Source organism: Meleagris gallopavo, chromosome 2 (genome assembly GCF_905368555.1).
Source record: "Meleagris gallopavo chromosome 2, MGAL_WU_HG_1.1, whole genome shotgun sequence".
In the NCBI taxonomy this organism is placed as follows: domain Eukaryota; kingdom Metazoa; phylum Chordata; class Aves; order Galliformes; family Phasianidae; genus Meleagris; species Meleagris gallopavo.
Window position 1 is genome coordinate 24,707,009 of NC_139405.1, and position 23,273 is coordinate 24,730,281.

General features: G+C 36.8%; 1 protein-coding gene and 1 long non-coding RNA gene across 2 annotated transcripts in view; one reads left to right on the forward strand and one right to left on the reverse strand.

The window, feature by feature from the left end:
• LRPPRC (leucine rich pentatricopeptide repeat containing) overlaps positions 1-21,461 on the reverse strand; it is an 88,228-nt gene extending 66,767 nt beyond the window's left edge. Inside the window, exons 1-11 of the mRNA XM_085219350.1 lie at positions 21,301-21,461; positions 11,531-11,727; positions 8,095-8,217; positions 7,338-7,459; positions 7,187-7,245; positions 6,393-6,479; positions 5,803-5,929; positions 4,701-4,845; positions 3,778-3,920; positions 3,400-3,505; positions 3,192-3,299 (exon numbers count right to left, since the gene is read on the reverse strand). Coding sequence (XP_085075476.1) covers positions 3,192-3,299; positions 3,400-3,505; positions 3,778-3,920; positions 4,701-4,845; positions 5,803-5,929; positions 6,393-6,479; positions 7,187-7,245; positions 7,338-7,459; positions 8,095-8,217; positions 11,531-11,727; positions 21,301-21,392 — 1,309 coding nt within the window. The 5' untranslated portion in view covers positions 21,393-21,461. The remainder of the gene's footprint in view (positions 1-3,191; positions 3,300-3,399; positions 3,506-3,777; positions 3,921-4,700; positions 4,846-5,802; positions 5,930-6,392; positions 6,480-7,186; positions 7,246-7,337; positions 7,460-8,094; positions 8,218-11,530; positions 11,728-21,300) is intronic.
• A 146-nt stretch (positions 21,462-21,607) lies between these two features.
• The window catches only part of LOC104909592 (uncharacterized), a 65,843-nt gene continuing 64,177 nt past the window's right edge, over positions 21,608-23,273 (forward strand). The window contains exon 1 of the long non-coding RNA XR_014881998.1: positions 21,608-22,882. This is a non-coding gene — a long non-coding RNA (uncharacterized LOC104909592). The remainder of the gene's footprint in view (positions 22,883-23,273) is intronic.

Below are 23,273 nucleotides of genomic sequence, written 5' to 3' on the forward strand. Positions count from 1 at the left end.
ATCTGAGATGCAGCCAGAATTTTGAGGCTGTCTACAAAACACTGCCTCAAGAATTACTTGGGGAAACCACTACCCATTCCTCTGTGTGGACTCACACTTATTCACCTTTTCATCAACTTTTTATCCTAGAGGTAGAGTATAAATTGAATTATCATTCACAAGCCATGCTTCGTGTATAACCAGAACAGTTTAATAGAAAACTAATGTTTTTTTTCTTTTAAATCAGTTACTATCTTTAAAAATAACTAATGTGATTCCATAAAAATGAAGGAGTGAAATAACATGTTCAATTATTAGCCAAGACAAACATTTCTGCTTGACTTAAATAAGCTTTTCTGCTTATATACAAGATGAATCTCAACACCAATAACCTTTTCGATCTACTGACATAGCTCTTTTAAACCCTTTCAAATACTTTCATTCCTAAGCCTAACAGTATTTATTTAGATAAACACTACAGAAGTTAGCAATTATCCACTTACATAAAAGATGCACCTTAAAGCAAGCATATCCCATCTGAAACTACCGCCTGTGTAAAATGACTCAAAAGTGCTGGCTGCTAGTTCAGACTGGCTAAGTTCTCTAAGGTACATTTAAACAATTGCCCTATTTAGCTTTATCCCTCTTAGCCACCATTTCACTCTCATTTCTTTCAGCTTCAATTCCGTAACACAGAAGTTAGGGAATCTTCTTTGATATCCCATGTCAGTTTTTGTTATAATAAACATTAGATAAATGTGCAGTTAAATGTTGCTACTAGTTATATAATTGGTCACACTACATATACAGATTCAGGCATTTGTACCCTGAAGTTCTAGACAAGTTGTTGCTTACATTGTGTGTTCTTTAAAGATTTAGTCCACTGTCTGCTTCCTATCAGATTTCTAGGAGGTTTTTTCCTCTAGAAGTCATTTTCCATTTTCCAAAACTTACCCACACTGTAATGCAAAATTATACACATTAGGCCAGGCGTTACTACTTTGTAGAATTATTAGTTCCTTTTTAGTATGAGATGTGATGAGATGTGTAGAATTATTAGTTCCTTTTTAGTATGAGATGTGATGAGATGTGTAGAATTATTAGTTCCTTTTTAGTATGAGATGTGATACTATGTCTATATCTTTGTTTGGACTGTCCTGTTTTTGTTCGCTTTTTTTTGTTTTGGTTTGGTTTGGTTTTTTTGCTTCTACTGCTCATTTGTCTTTTGTCACCTTCAGGTTTCACTGAAGCATTACTGTTTTCTCTGTTATTTCTATGAAAATTTCTGGCTGTTCCCAACCTCCCCTCCCGTTCCCTTCTCCTTATTTACTTTCCCTTAACTGTACCAATTATATTTTGAGATACAGGTTCTCAAATATTCTTTTTTCTTTTTAATTACTATTAAAATTCAAAAATCAATGTGAGCTTGCACACAGGAAGACAAATTATTTCACTGTAGCAAGTACAATTCCACTTATTCTTCACTGCAGAAAAAAATGCTTAGATACCTTCTCACATATTTTAAGAACTGCCACATCACTATAGGTATGCATGCACATGTAGTAACTTTCATGCCTGACAATTCAAGCTCAGATGCTAAGTATGAGTTTGCAAAAACATGTCTGCACATCCATGATATGATTATGAAGTCACACAGAAATATATACATCCAAATTCTTTGCAGATAGAAAAAGAATGGCATTCTAGAATATGTTAAAGAAAGTGACAGTTAGGGTATAGTATCTGTTCTCCAACCATTCTCTTCTTAATTTGCTTACGTGACTACCAGTAGGAACTCCTAGCCAAAGCACAATTGACTTCTACAGTAGCAGTCAAAAATAAAGGAAATCTCTGAACTTGCAGAAACCAAAAGCAATCTGAAACTGGAGCTCCTCTGAACACACTGGTACAGCTTGCCAGTTTCGGGAGCCATGTCTGAATCTAGCACTTCCAGCACCTCTTGTATCTTCCTAAGCGAAGTGAAATCTTTTTTGTACTAACAGCCAGCCTTCTACATTCAGGCATCACCTATATATACAGAACTATGACACAATTTCATCTTACTTATCTTTGGCAACTCTGTACTCCCAATTATCACAAAGGACCAAACTAAGCCACTGACAGACATAAAATGTTATTGAACTTCCAAGCACTTGAAACCAGGAATAAGCTAAACTTGGGAAGTTGTCTAGCACACCAGAACCCAAAGAGTTAATAAAAACCTGAATATTGTTTTCACAAAGGCTTTTTGAAAGAGACTTGAGACATTTTTATAGCCAGAAACAATTAGGGAATACTTGTTTCAGCATTTCTTCCAAACTGGAATGTGACTGTATATTTAAGATAAAATTGCGATATGAAGAGTCTGCTAAAAGCACTTTTTTTTTGTTTGTGCATTTTGTTTGTCACCCAGTGTCACACTAACAACTCTGCATCTCATTCTAAAGCACATTATACTGTGAGATAAGATGAAAAAGACAGTTTTTTGTTTCCCCTTGGGGGAAGTACTTCTGTTAAAAGCATCTTTTTACAATACCATTCTTTCTGAATTACCAATAACGCAAACCAAAGAATTAGATACTGTACTCTAAAATTTAATATTTGTTCAATTCTTATTCATATCCTGTAGACATCCCCATGTGTAACAGGGGAAAGTATGCTAAATGCTTAAATCTACTTAAGAATCCTGAAGATTGAGCATTTCTGTCCTTCAATCAGCATGCTGTCAGGTCAGGCTCACACATTCAGCGATATAAGTTCTCCTGCAGTTTTCATTATTATAACTAAACTCACATGTGGCTTATCAAGTAGATAATAAGTCATTTTTAAAAAAAAAAATTGGATTTGAAGTCCAAGCGAGCTATTATAACTTAACCTTACTTGTAAATGCTCTCTCAGATTTCAGTTTCACCAAGAGTAATGAGGAGCAAGAAGAATCGCTGGAAGGTAGAAAGAATGTAAAGAGTTAAAAAGAAACTCTTCCACACATCTTCCTGTGTAAAGCAAAGGTAAGCTACACAAATTTGTAGTTATATATGATTAACAAAGAAAGGTGAGTTTTAAAAAGCCTTTCCGAAGGAAAAACATTTGCCACAAACTAAGAGATGCAGCAAGATCTTCACTCACTTTTGAAACCTGGTAAAACTTCAGGTGGTGCTTTAGCAAAGATTTGTGCCCTAGGTATACAATAAAGTAAGAGCACAGATACAAACCTTTAAGATTCTTCTCTTTCTGGAACCCAACTAGCAGTGGCCAGCAATAATGAGGTCTGATTGGCAAGCCTTCTTCCTTCATGGCCTTCATCACATCAATAGCCAGGTCTAAAAATATTAACAGGATAATTAAGCAGTGACAAAGTACTTTAAAAAAAAAAAAAAATCACATGCACACACACACACACAAAATAAATAAGGAGAATACCTGACTTGTTGGTCTCCAAAGCACAACGCAAAATAAATATCAGTGGTGACGAGTGCATTTTTGCTTCTTTTAACTCATAACAAAACTGCTTCAGCTTGCTTATAGGCTGTAAAGAATTTCAAGAATATATTTTTCAATGTTTCTAAATTTTTAAGAACATCAAAGTCTTCTAATGTTAAGGCAGTAGATATTACACGTGCCAAGCATGCTCCTTTTGTGAATTTCAACTTCCAGTTTAAATGGGCACAATGCACTACAACCTGTCATTCTTTAAGAACGTAAAAAAAATCTACTCTTTTCCATCTCTACAGTTACATTAAGCTAAATAAATATGCTGTTTTAAGTGCACTATGAAAAAAGTATTATTATTCTGCATACCATATTTCTATTTACACAATGCTGCAAGAAGAAGCTACCCTGGTCCACATTTTCACGTGATAAATGATTGTAAGACTTCAAAATATGGAAACTTATGTCTTCGAAGCCATGAGTTATCAGAGTCAAACACAGGTTCATCATATCTAGCAATTGAAAAAGAGAAAACAATAAAAAATTAAAATAATGAATGCACTTATTTTCTCACTAAAAATACTGAAAGTAGTGAAAACTAGGGAAGAAAACATCTTGCATGTATTATTGCCATACTTTTTAATATGATTAACCAAATTACTCATTACAGAATTAATAAAGACTACTCTTTACAGAAATATTTGTACAATCATGAAATTCACTTTTCCCTCTAAACAGATCATACCAAAAATTAGCAAAGCATTACCACTGTAGCACAATAGGATACTAGCTACAACTACAATTCTAAACTTGTCAAAAATAAAATTAAAAGTGTATTATGAAGTGTAATTAAGAGTTATCAGTCAGATTACACAGACTGGGATCCCAAACGATTTCAACTGTAGATAAACAAAACTGAAGTCAGTTCCTTTTTAAGATATTCACAAAGAGCTGCCACAACATGAGTTACAGTAGTATTGTTTGCAAAAAGGGCTCCACCACTTACTGCTTTCCTACAAAGTCTTAATGAATTTTACAAGTTAAAAAGGAAATATATTTTTGTATGTGAAACACTAAAATTGGTTTACATTACATGCTCAAAAAAAATGTAACTAAAAGTAGCATAATGAATCCACAAACTAATGGCAAGTACCCTATTTTCTGTATATGTTCAGAACCACAAAAAAAAAACTATTTTTCATGATACTACTACATCATTGCTGCAAAAAAATAAAAATGCTTTCTTTCTCCATCCTCAGTAGCTAAATACCATGGAGTAACTAAGGACATACCTGGAATTAACTCCTTTTCAAACCTTATGCGTTCTTTAATGTCTTCTATGTACTGAGGATATCCAGCTTTGGCAAGGCTAAAAATCACCTGCATCAAAACTCTATCCATAAGGTACCCTCCAGTTTTCTCAACCTCTTCTAGAGTCTGGAAAAAAGAAAAAAATTAACAGCGTCCACACTGAATTAAAAAAAGAATATATTAAAAGATCAATATTTACAAGAATCTGTTGGTGTTTTTTTTTTTTAATTTATTTTGTTTGTTTTTAAATAAACAGGTATTTTAAATACACAAAAGACAGAAAATACTGAAGTTCTCAAAAGTCAAATACATTTAGAAAGTAGAAAAGGACAGGTAAAAGGGATATAACATTTTTTCTCCAGTATCTAATAAAACATTAAAATACCAGATGTATTCCCACCATGAGATGGCTTTCTAAAGCAATCACTATGAAAAGGAGAGAATAATTAATCAAAGTTTTGTTACTGTGTGGCTGATTAATATTTGTTTAAGTTGGAAGCAACGTTTCCTATTTCTCCCCTGATTTGGTCCTTTCCTTCCAGTACTAATTATTAAAATTAAATCAATTTTCTTGTCTCCTACCTTTCCAAACATTTCCTTGACTTGAAAATTAAAAAAAGTGAGAGAATACTTCAAACAATCAACTACACAAAGAGCTGCCAAAAATATTATCTTAATCAGACTTCACAAATGCTTAAGATACAGATATGAACTCTTCTAAAAAAGAAAACTAGTTTTACTGGAAGGATTCTATGCCTTGAATGGGAACAGGATCATTAAGGTTTACTTTTACATATATCACATTCAAGAGACACATTTTTATTAAATCACTCACTGGCAAGCATTATTCATCACATCTTCTCACAGTGTGAAAAGCAACTATCAATAAACAAATATTTTTCATGAAGTAGGAAACTGCTTTCAGTGAACCAGCTATTCAGATGCAAAAAAAAAAAATCATTTCTGCTGTGAGGAAATTAGTTATAAAATTCAGTATTATTCCTCCTGTATAGATAGAAAGCATTGCAAAGTTACATAGAACAAAAGATCAAACAAATTTCTTTAAATTCAAACTTGCAATACCTTCTTGATGCTATCAGCATCACCCTTTTCAGCATACACATTCAGTAGTGATAAATAGGTGTCTGGACCTGGCTCAACACCGGCCACCCTCATCACGGAAAGGATATTTTCTGCACTCTTGATATCTCTAGAAGAATTGAAAAGAAAGATCCTCAATGGCTTTAATCATGATGCTACTTACTGTCACTTCCCCATTCCCTCTTTAGATTATTAATTATTGGAAACAAAGGCTGCAACAAGCACAAAGAAACCTGTTTTAACTAACACTCTAAAAGGTCCAACTGCAAATCTTTTTATTTTTGTATTACTTCAAATTTTTTTTTTTAAACTTGAACAATTAAGAGTTCAAAAGTTTAAATGCAATCAATTTTCAAACAGTACACAAGAACAGTAACTTGTTTAAAAATGCAACATTTTCAGACAAGAAAGATTGCTACCTTGCAAAATAAGCCCTGTTTGCTTCAAAAATGCATCATAAGATATTTTACATTATGCAAAATCATTATGCTATGCTGTAGCATGTATGTTTTCTGAGCTATGTCGCTTTATGTAAAAGCAAAAAATAAGGAGTATTAACATATTAACATTACCCTGATCTCGCATGACCTTTCACAAGACTACTGAACACCGCTTCAGTGATTGGCAGATCTTTGCTCTTCATAAATCCAAGAATCTTACTGCAAAAGACAAGACAGCAAATAGTTGGCTTTTTTTTTTTTTCTTTGAAAAGAAGCTACTGAGCTATTATTGTGCTGCTGGATAAGCACTGTATCATCAGAAAAGAACAAATATGGAGCAATTATATCTTAGCTTGCTACATAATATGAACGTAATTTAGTTATTTTCCTTTTTTCACATGAAACGTACTTGCCACTTTGAAACATGCATAGGCAAAAAGGTGGGGCTGGGTTTGTTACTATCTTCCTTTTTCTTTTGCATGCCTAGCAATCATACTGCTGCAACTTAAAAATTAATGCAAAAAGAGTTAGACAGACATGAAGTAAGCCCTGTGTAACAAAAGAAGAATTACTATTATTCCCTACTTTTCCCATTTCGTTCTCAAATGCAGCTATTTTTTCTTACACAGGCAGTAAGCATTCATGCCTCATACTTTTTCATACCTGCTATAGAAACGACAAAACAAGTTATTTTGTGAACAACGTAAATAGAATTTGATTCGAACACAGGTGTATCACACATTTATTTTGTTTGTGTAGGCTCCAGCTGTCTCTAAAAAATTGCTTTTCAGTGCCTGAATAAATTATGCTTAATACTTTTTGCTTTGCTCAATTTATAAGAATTACACTGAAATGAGTTTTAACGGTAGAAAATACGATAAACAGATTTCTTAGAAACTCTTTTCAACATAAATGCTAAAGAATACCTCGCTCCTTCAATGTCACCCTCATTGCAATAAGCAGCAATCAACCTTTGGTATGTGACCTACAAAAAACAAGAAGGGGAAGTTAACAATTTCTATCCAACAGATGAATACCATTATTGAGGGAAAAAAAATACTATAGGAGAATACCTACTCGATTGGGCTGCACATTAGCTTCCTCCATTCTGGCTAAGAACTCAGTTGGAGAAAATTTATGCTCATTTTGAAGGTAGACTTTAAGTAAAGCATTATAGTGGCTCGTGTCATAGACAGCACCTAAGGAAATATTTCAACCACAGTGTTAATGTACGCTCCCTAAATGTCAATGTGATTTTACAGTTTTCTTGGGTAATTTCTCCTCGACTTTATTCTGTATAAACTTTATAATCAGACTACTTCCCATTATCCACCTTTGCAGTAACACGTATTTAACAGCATATATTTGTTTAGAAAAACCCAAAATGTAACAACAGCACAAGTACGTTGCTGCTAATGTGCAAGCTATTCCACAGCCAGTCGATCTATGCAATGTACAGAGATAAATGTATAACTTTAAAAATTATCTCATAAAGTAGCTGGCAGCACTAGGAATACTTACTCCAGCAGATAATTCATGGTAATATCTAAAAGAGAATACAATACATTCTTACAATAATAAAAAAAAATCAGGTTTAAACACCAGAAAAAGAAATCTTAGATACTTTTAACACCCCTAGATGTCACTATAACTCCCAGAATAGAGAATAAGACTCTCACCTGAATACTAAAACCTACTGCTTATTTGCTAATGAATTTTAGCCATTATAACCTAACATTTAAACACTATTAAAAAGCAACCACTTTTTTATTACAGAAAAAGCAACAGAAGTGTACAGCTATTCCAGAAGGAGGGTTTAACAAAATCTACCTACCCAGTTCTTTCATCTTGTCCCATATCATATGAACTAGCTCTGTTCTTTCAGATGACAACACTTCTGGTAACAGAGCACCACAGCTTCGCAACAAAAGCAAGGTCTGGTTACTCCCTGGACAGCCTACAAAAAAAAAAACAACAACAACCATTAGTAAGTCTAATTCAAGTAAACCAGAAACAGTCAGTCAAATAACACAGAAGCAGTCATGCTACAACTCAGTCAGATGTAAAAGCTGCTGGGAATTATAACTTTTGTTATAATTGAGTATTTTTCACTGGTGTCAATGTAGACCCGTAAATAAACTTTCATCTCACTCAAAAAAACAAAGCAACAAACCTATAATTCAACATAGCTTGCCTTCTCTTTTATTCAAACTCTTCTTTTGTTGCTATGCTGTTGCTGAAACTACTCTTAACCCTCCAGATTTTATTGTGACTGCGATGACTGAAGTTTAAAGCCAAAAGGAGAAGTTTTTGGCAAGCAGCAACAGCTGTATACTGCAATGCTTTTTTCAGCACTAATATTAGACCATCATTAGGAATGCCAGTGGAAAATGGAGACGGAAAAAAAATCTTTGTGTTTAAGTGGTACACAGCCACATATTCTGTCATAAATAATTTAAAAAAAAAAAAAACCTTATTTAAAAGAAGATATTGATCCACTGAAATATTAAAGCATTTTCTATATAATAAAATAAAATACAACTGAATCTTCAAAATGTAACGCTTACTGACCAGGGTACCAAAATGATTAAGAATGACACTATTATGCACTGGAGAAGATTAATGACAAAACATGCCACTTTTTACAGTGAGGAGATCTAACAAACAGAAAATAAAAAAAAAAAAGAGCTCAGCACAAAATACTAAACTCAAGTGGTATAATACTTCACTCTCCAAGATCCATGGATTATTTGATCCTAATGAGGACATAACTTCCTGGCAAATGTCTAAAATAGCAAAATAGTTCATAATAATTCCTTACTATTTTAAAACTGGTATTCAGAAGCAAAAATCTAATTTTCAATTTCCATTAGCATCTATTTTCACTTCTGTCCATGCTCAACAAATGTGATCACTTACATCTGCACAACAATGAAGGAAAGCATGAAAATGCTCACATGCTCCAACTTCTGCATTCAACCCCACAGATGCCAAAAATCTAACCATAAATACAGCTATTTCTAGGACTCTACTTCTACTCCTGAGGTAAAGAACGATCCTTTGCAGGTTATCCAGTAAACTGCAGATAAATTCTTTTATGAATCCAGCAAGTTCTAATAAAAATGAGAGTTCTTTTATAAGGCAGCATATTGTAAAAGTAAACAAATAAAATTTAACAAAAATCAGAGCAAAAAAAAAAAAAAGTTATTCAACCCTTCCCAACCACAAAGAAAGGTGAGATGTGCTTTATCAGGGGTATTTCCATCTAACAAGGAAACTGTTCACATAGGTGTATATTTGCAAAAAAAAAAACAACAACAACAAACTTACTATTAATTTAAAACATAAAATATATTTAAATAACTGAAACACTGTGAACAATTGATCTCTCTGCTAACATGTCTTCCTAAGAACTCTAAGTTTAAAAAAAAGTTCATTGAAATTTTCTATCCCAATCAGAAACAAACTTCAGTGGTGTTAACTTCCAAAATGACTTAAGATGTTTCATTCCATACTGCTTCGTTAAAGATTTCCATATCTTCATGCCAAAACTCCCAACTTGTGTACAGGCCAGTAAAAAGGCAGGAATGCTGCCAGTATTTCCAACTGCTGCTTATCACTGTAAGTGCAGTTTTCAGTGGTACAGAACTACTATAGCTTCTCTGTTTCTACAGAGTAGACACAGCTTAGAGCTACAAAACAATGGTAAAAAAAAAACCCTCAAGAGCAGAAAGCTACAGGCAGTCTAGAATTATATCTTCTGATATAGAAAACAACTGTAGTGCCACATCACTAGTGTAAACTAGGTTTCAAGAGAGCAATCTAGAACAAAAACATTATACAGAGTAAGCTTACTCTGTATAATGTTTTTGTTCTCTGGGAAGAAACACAGAAGTGATGGGAAAAAAAATGTCACAAGAAAAAAAAAATACTGAGAGAGGAGTAAATGGCAAATAGGGATTTGAACTTTTGGAGATATCACCAATTCATGAGAAATAAATTATACTTGATTAACTTTTATATCAGTGCCTAACAATCTGTTAGTGCAATTAAAATGTCAAGGTGGTCCTTTTCCATGATCCTGGTGTTTTATATATACACCTTACGCTAGTGACTAAGTACTTGAAAATCAAAAGAAACAGGAAAAAAATCAGCACTGTGAGTGCAGAAAGATGAAGAACAAGATACCCACATCAAACAACTTGCCTGGATATTTTTTTTTACATTGTAATATTCTTCCTTTCCTAATTACAAACAACTCCCTTCGAGAAATAAAAAGAAATTTTTCTATTTGCTACACTTGTTTTCAATGTTGTTCTTTAAAAAAAACTGACTAAATTTTTCAAAAAGACATTCATTATTTCTTTTAGCAACAACCTAATTCAACCTTCATAAATTTTTTTTTAAGCCTGTTGTTTTTCTGATTCCCAAAACTCACCATTAATTTAAAATATATTTAAATAACTGAAACACTGCGAGCAATTGATCTCTTTGCTAACATGACTCCCTAAAAACAATCTAAACATTCAATGACCATTAAGAATTGTGATCCACATACAAGGTGAGAGGCATAAAACCCTTTTCAACCCACAGAGATTTATATTAAAAAAAAAAAAAAAAGCAGTCAGCATCAGAAAGGGTATCAAAAGCAGAAAGACAAAACTGACAAAGTTCAACAGAAAGAGGGAATGAGTTGAAGACTCAGCATTTGAACAGCAAGCCACAAAACTTTTGAGATCACCATCCAAGATACATGAGCCAGTAACTGTTCAGCAAAGTTTAAAATGAGACCAAGACAATGCATGTTGTCTCCACATCTTCCTGTACCACTCCATTTTAAAATAAAAGACCTCTCAAGGATAGCATAGTTTATTGTAGATGTTTTAAAAATACACTGTATATAAAACACAGATATGATCTCTATTCCTATCTCTGTGTTCCCAAGATAGTTACATTAGTAAAATGTAACATCACCAGATAAAAATTTGTAACAAGGAGAGTAATATGTTAACATTGCTTAGAAGTACAATGAAATTTTATAAGTAGTATAAATTGCCAAAGACAGAAAACACTTGAAAAGTTGATGTGTGATTTCAAAGCAGGGTAACACCTGTAAAACATTCCAAGTCCATTCATCAACACATGCAGTAGGTTAAACGGTATTCAGAAGAAAAAACATAAATCAGAACTCTTCAAGTAATTTCCTTGGTTTGATGAATTATTATGTTGCAGCATTAGCTTTAGTTTTGTTTTAATGGGAAGCAGCTTACCCTCTCTGCATGTTTCCTGGAAGACTTTTAGGAGAAGGGTTTTAGGGATACGGCCAGTTTTTCTGACAGAGTTATCCAGTTTATTTAATGCCCAGTCAAACGCCCGTCTGCTTTGGATTTCTGAGACTGCTTCTTCTTTAAAACTTCCTTCATGTTGAGGTACAACTGTAAGGAACCTTGCTTGGTGAAAGACACTTCTGCTTAAATAAAGGGGAATAAAAAGAAAACAGAAATTACACTTCTGAGAGTGAATTTGCAAATGCAGTAGTTACTGAATGTCAAGAAGATAACACTCTTCTTGCTGATGAACTGTTTCTCAAAAACATTCCATATTAAGGTAAACAAAAAATGCAGGTGACTGACTTCAATACATACTGTAAGCCTTTCTACTTAAAACAATACAGAGACGTGTATTTCCTTAAGGTGTCAATTATAAATCTGAGATCTTCAGCTGGATCCAACTCGTGTTAAGTGGTTCAAGTACTATTTCTATACAAAAACAAAATTTTTAAAATCTCTTAAGTGCTACAAAAATCTCCTGTCCCATTACGGGATCTCCCCAATGCTTTCACATGCTTTTGAAAAACTACTTCAGGAACAGCCACAAGCACCTCTCCCAAAACAGAGCAAATCAAGGTAACAAATCATGTATTTCTTTTCAAATAAAATACAAGAGAACTAATGCAGACACCAATGTTTTAGACAACAGTAAACCAAACAATAGCATAATTCCCCATCCTTCAGAACTCGCAGTAACAAACGTGAAGCAGTCATCCTGGAACACAAACCAAACAAATACTGGATTTGTTTCACCACCTGTTTTCTCAAAATGAAGTATGACAACTGTAAGAAATATAACCAAGAAGCACTTCTAGCAAAACAATAACAGCTCACCATTTATTTATTTTTTTAGAAGAACAAGTTCATGTACATGATAACAAGAAAATGGCATCTGTGTTGTGCTAGAACTATGACTAGCCTATAGAGGGCAAACTGTTGTTACACCTGAGTACTTTTGGAAATTTTCTATAAACCTATCTTTCTCCAGAATCAATGCAAAGCAAGTGACGCTTTCTGGATGTCAAAAAGAAGATTCATCAGCTTCTGAAATTGTCCTCCTTCATCTGTGTCTCTTGAGCTCAGAACTCTTCACTACATTTCTGTAAGTGTTCTTCTAGACTACTTTGTTTTTGTTTGTTTAATCAAAGAAATAGAAAGAAAGAAAGAAAAAAAGAAAGAAAGAAAATAGAGCCAAATTGCAAACTGCTAAATGGAAGGAAAAAAAAAAACCATTAATGGGGGCAAGCTGGAAAACATGTCTGGTGTGTTGTCAACTGCTCAGACCTGGTAAGCAGCCCACCACTCATCCTTTCCCTGGCCGTGTGAAACACTGACATTAACTGAGCAGGGCCTAAGTTCAGGAAGTATAATCTTTTAAATTAAACCAGCTCATAATGAAGATCATCACTGCTCTTCAGATTTATCTTTTTCAAGCAGGCAAATTTTACATGGCCAAACTTGTGACCTTCCTCCTGAAAAATCCCAGAGGTCAGCAAATTATATGGGAAAGATCAAGCAAGAAAGAAGTGGAGAAGAAAAACAAGTCTGCCAAAAAGAAGAACCCTCCTTCACTGTGAATTCTACCTCCCCTGGGTGCAAATCCACACTACTTCCCTGTGAGCCAATTGGGCTCACTAAGCTGGCACAACGCACCATCAAATTGTGGAAACTGCTCATGATGTCCAAAACCTACCAGAAAGAAGAAAAAAAAAATAAAAAAAAAAATGGATTAGGAGTATGTGGCTAAAATCAGAGCAATTTTGAAGAAGAAGGAAGCGAAACACGATTTGTGGTAAGTGATCATCTCATTTAAAGAAAAAATTAAAAAAAAAAATCAGGATTTCCCAGGGCATAATTTTCTATTTTCTTCCTCTTTTTTGACTGTATCACATATCCACAGTGTACTTGCCCTTAACGAGAAATAATCAACTAATTAGCTTGAAATTCAGTAATACAAGGTAAGAATAACAGAAAGACAAAATCTTCAGTCCTTTCAGGTGTAATAACCAAATGAGATGGTTCTAACACATACTCTTTAATAACAAAAATAACAACACAGAATTACAAGCTATCCACTTGATAAGAATGAAACTAATGATTGAAAGTTCTTGATCTATTTTTTCATAAGATAAATATTACATTCCACCATCACATACCTACTAAAAGACCAACCTGAAAACTTTTCAGAATACTTTCAATTCAGGTTAGAAAAAATTATTTGGAAGCAACACGGGGCTCAGCTTAACACAGACATTTGCACTTTGATTTCCATTTGCAATTGAAGCACAACCAGCAAAACCCCTATTTTATCCACTTAAAACTGAAGTGTCTTTTTCTATAAAAATCTACTTCGTATATCATTATATGCTACACTAAATTGTCAAATGAAATATTTTGCCACATAGAACACTTGTAACCATAACCTGATGTCTACATCTCTGAGTTTCTGCCTATACACTGTATTTTGAAATGGGCATTTTATTTAGCTCTGCCCCACTCATTGCTTTTGAATTTGGGTCTTTCCAATACAAACTGCTTACGAACAGAAAACTTAGGAGAAAATTACAAAAACTAAAATGCCAAGAGTTCCCTATTCTAAAGATGAAGGATTGAAAGAAGCAGAAAAGGCACCTTCCAAAAATGTAAAAACTTCAGAAAACTTTGGGAACCAATTTTGGTCAGGTTTGATTTGAGGTAATTAAGTGAATACAATATAGGAAAATTGAGACTAATGGCACAAAGTACAATAAAGCACTTATCGACATATCAAGAATATTTAACAACCTTGTGCTATTATTCTTTTAACATATATGGTTGAGAAGGAAAAAAAAAAAACACATATACCAAAAAAGCAAGGATAAAAATAATAAAAAGGTCAGGTTAAACGTTTTGAGTTACAGAGTCACACAATAATGCAGGAATTTAGCTTTCAAAATATGTTAAATATGATCATACAATGTCAGTTTTAACTATCTTACCACGACTAAGGAAGCAAATTTTAATAAGACAAGCAAGGAGCGCAGGAAGAATTGTCCAAGCAGTTATAGAAGCTTTAACTATAGTGAAGATATTTTAATGGTCCTTACTGAGCATCTCCCCAGTCCTTCAGAATTACCTTTAAGAATTCACAGAAGAGGAGGTATGACAAAAAGCAAAGCACAACTGATAACTATGAAAGAAACTGACATACAGGCTTCTGATACCAAGTCACTCGACTTTCACATAACCAAAATAAGGAGATATCATGTAGTTTTCATCAGAAAAAATAAGGGTGCCGTTGCTGTTTCTAAATTGCGTTGACATCTTTTTTAACGTAGTGATCAAAGTTTGTTGCAATATTGAGAATATATTTTATGAATTCTAAAATACAGTATACTCTTAACCCACCTGGAAATGGACTACTACAACCCACGTCCATTAAAAAGTTTCATTAACAATCTGAATGACAGAAGAGAGCAAACATATTAAACTTGTAGATGACAGCACACCAATAATGGTGCCCAATGCTTACAAGAGAACAGCAGACTTCTAAGTCATCTTGATTACTTGATTAAATGGTCTTAAATCAGGGGAAAAAAAAAAAAAGAAAAAAAAAAAGAGTAGACCAAAGAAAGTTTGTTTCTACATTTCAGAATTCCAGGGGAAAATAAAGGCACAGAACTGGCCAAAAAATAGCCAACGGAACTAAAAAATATACATGCACAGAAAAAAAGGTCTAATTCTTCAGCTCCTAAAAGAAGCAACACAGGTAAGATAGAGAATTGTTCTGCTTGTCATGGTATGTTTACTCACACAGAAAGATTTGGACCAGTGTTTTAAAGTAGTTGAAGCTAAACTGGTAAATAGCTTGCACAGTGATGAAATGGGAAATTCATATTAAACTAACTAGTAATTTTTCCTATGTTCGCTAGGGTTTAGTGAGAATTACAGTACTGTCCTGATGTATGGACCTGTTTTTCACATTTCTTGAGCAGACCTGAGGCAGTGTACTTGATTTTCTAAAAATCAGACATCTTAGTCACCAAACTGAATAAAGAGGCAGATTCAATGATCCACCTGGCAGCAGCAGAAAGATTACTTTCTGTAGAACTTGACAAAGTCCAAAAATTCAATAAAACATAAATTTGTCTCCCTTTATTAGAGCCACAACAGAGTAGTTGCTATAGTTTTTCCATGCCACATAAAAGTATTGGATATTTTTATAGTATATTATTTTTTCTAAATTAAACAGGCTAAAAGTGGAGGAAACAGTTTTCAAAATACAAGCCATACTCAAAGTAAAATACTGGTAAACTGAGAAGGTTAATATTCTTCACTACCTAAAAACATTACAGATGTTAGTTAAAATGTAATAAATACAAGACAAATGTAACAATTGAGACACTAGTATGATTCCTCCAGTGCTGATCAGTACTTCCCTGACTTAGCTGTGGTCGCACACAGCACCAGAGCACCCTTGTTTCAATGCCATACAGTAGGCATTCCTTCCTGCGGGAAGAAAGAACATTCTGTTTTTTCCATTGTAGATGCAGAAGTTACAGATTCCTTGGAAGAACACCTAAAAGTTCCACATAATTCATAACAAGCAAAGCAGAAAAGTCTTGCTTTGTGCTATTTCTTAGGAAAAAAAGTCTCAGAACTTTGTTACCTCAACAAGTAACATGCACAGAACTGCAGTGAGAGTGCAGCTTGTGAAACTTTACTATGGCAGTGCATTGCCTAAGCATTAGCAAAGCAGGTTCTACTGAACACTTCCTCTACATTTATCTGTTAGTTCTATTGTTCTACCAAGGAAATCGGGCACTGAATTCTAGATTTTTGTCTGCCACTGACAGAGTGTTTTAAGTGACTCATCAGTGTTTCTAGCTAATTTAAAAACATTTGTAGCATGTAATAAACCGCAAATCATTTGGTTTTTCAACCTGTGGCTTAACCAAGGTCCCCTGGATCTAAACTAGAATTCTTTAAAAAGGTGTTTGCTCTCCCATCTCACCTACATGATCCAATCCTATACAAACTCACTACAGCACATCAACTCAGCAACCCTTGTTGTATAGTATGTATAGTATTCTTATTAACTCCTCTGAATTGGACAAAAAGGGAGAACAGAGATCTTGCAAAAAGCACAGAGATTTTCACTACATAACAGTTAGCTTTTTAGGGAGATTAGCAAACAGTTAACTCTGTTCTCCACAGTCATGAAAACTGACATCTAGCCTCACAGATTAGAATCCTAAACTGAAGTGACATCAAGGCCAAAGATCCTTTGAGACACTTGCACATAAAGATTTTGTTCTACTATGCTATGATCCTAATTGTTTTCATTTTCTTTGTGGAGAAATAGGGCATCCACTTCAGGACAAATACTCTAGAGCTTTACATCTCAAAATGCAGTTCAGAAAGACAGCTGCACTGACCCAACATCATATAGTCACCATCAACAGCAGTAGTTCCCTCTTTTCCTTTGCCCACGTTACCATTCTTTCTCAGTTCTTCAGATCCTTAACTGATCCAATTAAGCCTGTTAATATGCCAGAAAACTCTTTTCCTTGCAGTCTAGCAAATGAAATCAGCCCGGCAACAGAACTAAGGAGCACTCACACTCAGAATGGTACAAGCCACCCAGGAGTGGGAAAGCCAAATTCCCCCGATACTAACCTTGCAGCTGCAAGCTGTAACATCTAGTCTTACCATCTCATAGAGAATATGTAGAATAAAGTCCCCCAGAAGATATTTTTAACTCAAAACCCATTCTGAACAGGTTTTTTTTTAAGAGCATTCTCTACTGCCAGCTCTGCTTTTAATATCTCTTCCCTTAGCAGAACCTCTATGAACTAAGTTCTAGAAACTAATTTTACAGGAAATAACTTGAGTAAAAGTTAAGAACGCAGACCTGAAGTACGCTGTACTGGTTTGTCACTGCTCATTTATCTTGCTATAATCAAGTGGCATGAGAGTGATGTCACATAGCTCAGTAAATCTTGTGTTTAATATTAGAGCGAGACACTAAGTTTGTCTCAGATTTGATCTGCAGCTTTTGCTAGGAAAAGCTCTTCAACCACTCAATGCAACTGGATATCTACCTATTGTCAGAACTTCATGTTAAATCAACATGAAGTTAAAGAGGCAGCAGTCCTGGAATCTATTCCATGGATTCAGCCATGGTGTGGCAGTATGCAGCTGAGCAACAGGAGCCCTCAGTCACTGCATGAAGACTACCTGACAGTAGTACACCATTCTGTCCAAATGTGTGATCTGTCTGCTTCAGCAGAGAAGCAAAATGAACAAATGACCAACAATTGCAGGAAAAAAACACATTTAGGGAAGGCATTTAGTACCGCATCCTCTGCACATCCAGTATCACTTGCATCCCCATAACCTGTCCCTTAATTCAAATTCTCATTCAGAAGACCAAAGTGCAATCTTATAGTCTGGGTGTTTCATCTACGGATTTTCACAGCCAATATAAAACAGTACAGAAAGGGTGACAGATGGATACAGCCAGATATATACTGGACCTTAAGCAGAGAATAAGAATTGAACTTTCAGCAGAAAGTCAACTGCTAACAACTCCATTATCAACACCAGCAATCTGACCACAGGCTATGAAGTTTCACTAGCACACATAAACACAGCAGAAGGTATCTTTGCAATGCTTTTATGAAATTTCAATTGATGATCACTCTTGTTAGGCCTGTGTTCCTGGTTAACAGACTCAAATATATATATTTTTCTCACTTGAGCTATACAGCGCAGTGTACCTACTGCTTATCCAGCAAACAGGACAAAAGTTATTTTGCAATTATGGAGTGTCTAAGCAATTTGACATTATGGAAGGATTAGCTGACAGCATTTCATTTTATAGAGTATGATACAGATGAGAATCTGTCTGCCTCTCTGCTACGACTCAGATCTCACAACAGGCATTTCAGTGAGATCTGCATGGATACAATCTTGCATGCTAACTAGCAAGCAAGGGTAAGGTCTGTACTTCTGCTACCCTGTACATAATTTTCTTTGTCACTAAAGGCTGCAGAGCAGCAGTCGAGTTTGTTCTCTGGCTACCATATTCTCAGGACAATATGTTTAGGGCATTCCCAATGGTCACAGAATGTCATACTTCAGTTTACTTTCACTATTCCCAGAACAGAAGGTATCTGAAAAGAATCTAAAATCTTAAGACTATCTTCTGCACCCTCCTATAGATGAAGATGCACTTTTAAGTACTGACACAGAATCTGAAGCCTTATTTGCATTACCAGTATCACTGTGCCACTATCTAGCTCATCTTGTACTGATTCTAAGCAGGTAAATAATAACACAGCCTAGAAGTCTTAAAGAAGTACAAGGGCATAGCAAGTAGTCCAACCACTACTTGCATACTGTACACTGGAGATGGTAGTTAGCACATCCTGGAAAATTCAGAGTAGAATGATTAAAAACTGCTGGAATGTGACTAGCTACTGTTTCAGTTTGCTAAAGAAACAAACAGATCTGCAACTCTCCTATAGTCATTACTGCAATAGGAGCCTCAAACCTGCATCTGAACTAACTTAAAATTATGTTCAGTGATAAAGCAAACATAGTTTGCCATTTACTCAGTTCCCTTGGTAAATACTGGATTACTCCTTGCTATTTATTCACTCTTATAACAGTTATCCTATGCCTCAAAACCAGAGTTTCATCAGTACTTCATGAAATTTACTGTAGAGGGCTGCATTTCACTTCTAAGGTAACATCCTGAGACCTAAACAACAAGTAGAGAAGTCTAAATGATGTCCATGTATCCAAATCATTCTAGTTCTTCAAAGGAAGTCAATTTCCAGATGTTAGGGCTTAGATAGAAAAAAAAAACAACGAGGAGTTACTTGAGGAATAAACATAGTAAGATTATACACTTGTTCATGCAATCTCAGCTAGTAAATGCTACTTCTACTTTAAAATTTGGTCCTAGAGCAACACTTGTGCACTAGAATGCCTAAATCCATACATTAAAGTGATAGCAAGACAAAGAATATATGTGAAGGATCACCTGAGGAAAGGATTTACTGGACAAAAAGAATGCAAAAAATTTACACATACTTCTCAGTTTTGCTACAATATAAGTCACAGGTTAGACTGAAACCTTAGAAGGAGGAAATAAACACTGTTGCTGCTTTCCCTGAATTTGTTATTGCCCAAGCACGTTTCTCACATTATTTAATAATCCAGCATGAAAACTAAAGCGTTTTCAACAATTTCACCAAACCATCCTGCAAGTGACTCCATACATTACTGAAGGTATACAGGAGTATAACTTGTGAAAAAGTAGTACCTGAACATCCATGAACATTACTTCTTGCAACAAGTTATCTAGGAAATTAGCTCCCAGATGAGAAAAACAAATTGAGCTAAATCAGCACAAGTAGAGACTGGAAAAGTTTATGTATGATTTGCCACTCAGTAACTCAGGGTACTGCTGCCAGTCTCAGCATATGCCTGCCCTGTTCCCTAGCACTTCCTCTACATCTCTATTCCCTTCTTCACAGCTGTGAAGCTTACCAGTCCTATGCTGAACGTTATCCATTCTAGAGCAGTAAAAATTTCCAGCTGGTACTAAGTAGAATCCACTAAGAGGGATCAGCAGAGCAGTAGGAAGACACTAACAAGGCAGGAAGACCTCCTTGTACAGTCGCTATGTCTACTCAAAAAACTCACTGTGCACATTTGTTTGAAGCCTTTCCACTCTCAGACTTTATGCCAAAACAATTTGTCTGCTGCATGGTTTGCACATTTAGTGAAAAGCTAGTACTGAGCTCAGTCACTAACTAGATCTACACGCTGATGTTTTTTTTAAAACACTAATGCTACACTCTCATTCACATTTCTACTGCACAGTGAGCTGCTGAAGACATCTCCAGTGACAACAAGCAAATCTCACTGTTCCAAGCTGCCTGCACCTCTTCACTCCACAAGTCACATGGACACTAACTGACCTCTGAATGGTCTGCAAAACGGATGACTCTGGATCTGCTCTGGATCTTTACCAGCTTTTCTAAGCACCAGGAGAAATACGGGAAGCATTCACATCCACAGAGAAGATTAGTTTAAACTTCTAATTCATTACAAATTTACTTTTAAAAATGACTTATGATAGGTACAGTTATAACGAGTCATTGGGCATCTCCAACCACTCCCTGCTATTTTACAGACTGGAACCCAAGAATACAACCCCACAGAGCTCAGAGCCACAAACAGAGCTCACTCTCACTGACACACTCTGAGAACCAACCTACTGACATTGAAATAACCTCTAACTTGAGAAAAGCCTGCAGATGTACTCACAGTAACAGTACACTTGTGCTGTGAAGTATGAAAAACAACGCTAAGCCTGTGAATCTGAAAGCTGCAGAAAGTGCTTCCTTCTGATCCTAAGCAGTTAAGGATGGTTACAACAGCCACTACTGTGCCCAAAAACCACAACGCCAAACGCTCTTCTCGTCAACATCACGGAACCACCTAACGGTTTAGGTTAGAAGGGACCTAGAGGCGCATCCAGTCCCGTTCCGCAGTCAGGGCACCGAAGAGCAGAAAAGAACCGCAATGCCGTACCCCTCCCGCTCCCTCTCCCCCAAGCCGCAGGCCCGCACCACAGCATCTCCGCACGCCCTTTGCCCCCAGCCTGCCGCCCAGCAGGCCTCAGCGTGCGCAGCGTCGGGGCGGGCGCTCACCTAGCAGCGGCGGGTGCGGGCGGGCGCAGCAGGGGACGGAGACGCACGCAAAGGGCCCGCAGGCGCCCAGCAGAACTCAGCAGGGCCGCCATCCCCACAGCGCGCGCCGCTAGCAAAGGAGCACGTGAGGCGTGCGCCACCGCGCATGCGCAACGAGGGCGAACAGAATCCGGCGCTCCGCTACCGACGGGAAGCGGAAGAAACCATTTCTCACGGGGAGGGGAGAGTCGGCCCCGCTCTTGGAATGGGCCCGCTGAGGCATGAGCGGGCTTTCCGCTTTACCCCCCCTCTCAGTTTGTCACGGATGGAACATTCCTCCGACCCTGCACTGGGTTGGGCCGAGCGGCAGCGAACCCGAAGTCGCTTTTGCCGCAGATAGTTGGAGGGAGAAAAAGAGCCGCCTCGGGGACGACACCTCGTTACGTTTCGGGATACGGGGGAGGTGCAAAAGGGAGAACGGGCTCCTGCTGGCCATGCGTGCAACTCCGCCACAGGCAACAGTCGGTCCTCAGAGGGCCCGGCTGTGGGGAGAGCACCCGCCCCCTCCGGCTGGAGGAAGTCACATGGGCAGAGTGGTGGAGGCGGTGCGAGTAGCCATGTTCCCTGCAGGGGTCACCCCTGTGGCGGCACCTGGGAGTCGGCGGTGGGGGGGCTGTCAATGTGCGCATGCGTCCGGGGCGGCCCTGCTGCTGTGGGGCGGGGCTCGGCAGCATTCACCTGCTGGGGCTCAGGTGTGGCGCAGCGGGGGAGTGCAAAAAAGATCCCTCAGCCTCAGCGCTTGTTGATCGTAAGCTTCCTTTAAATCCTGCTACCGTGAGAGGCAGGCGTAGTCTGTGTTTTAACCAAAAAGCAAAATAAAAGCCTTTGAGATGTTGTCTCCCTTCTTTTCTCCATTTGGGAAAAATAGAAAGAAGTAGGCACGAGGGGCAGAGAGGGCACAAAATTCCCTGCCTGAGCTTGTTTGCACTGCTAAGGTGTCGTCAGCATCGATGCCTCTTAACACACATTACAGCTACTTTGTGAAAGTTAATTATAAAACACTGAATTGGAGGAGTTCTTAGAAGTGTTTGCTTTCACGCAAAAAAAAAGAAAAAGAAAAAAGAAAACAAAGTGTGCAATTATTTTTGCTATGGATTGCAAATAGTTACTCCAGGCAGCAGATTATTCATCGAAACAGATTGATTTTATCAAGTCAATTACAATCAGCTGTTTTCTACCAGGCTTTGCATGGTAGGACTTGCCTCCTCACCCAGGTGCAGAGGGGCTGGTTTCACTGCGTTGTAAAAGCACATTGTGCTGTTTGTAGGAAGGTCCTGGATGCTCAGTGTTTCTCACAGTTATCTTTGAGGTACAAATTGTGTATGGGAACTGCTGAATCACGGCCTGAACCTCTGATTGATCACCTGAAGCGAGCAGTGAGTCAGCCATGGGAGCACAGATGAAGGCAATTCACCTGTGCTGCAGGAAAGGGGTGGAGCCTGGCTGCACCTCTGCTAGGCCCATTTAAGAGCTGACTGCCAGTGGGGAAGGGCCTCTTCTGGAAATTCCTTCTGTGGAGTTTTGCAGTGAGCCCAGGACATGGGTAAGCATTCTGTCTTTTCTCTTTTTGTTATTATGATCTGCTTTGCTGAACTCTCTGGTTTATTTCATAACTATAATATCTTTATATGCATTGGTTATACAGATTGGAACTGGTAAGGCAGTGTTTGTAATGTTGGTAATTACAATAGACTTTGCTTTAATGCAATATTAATTATATTTTGTAGAATGTAGTTAAGCTTACTAATGCTTACTTACTTACTGGCATTCTGGGGTGCGTTAAGAAGAGCGTGTCCAGCAGGTCGAGGGAGGTGATCCTCCCCCTCTACTCTGCCCTGCTAAGGCCTCATCTGGAGTACTGTGTCCAGTTCTGGGCTCCCCAGTACAAAAAAGATAGGGATCTCTTGGAAAGAGTCCAGCGGAGGGCCACAAAG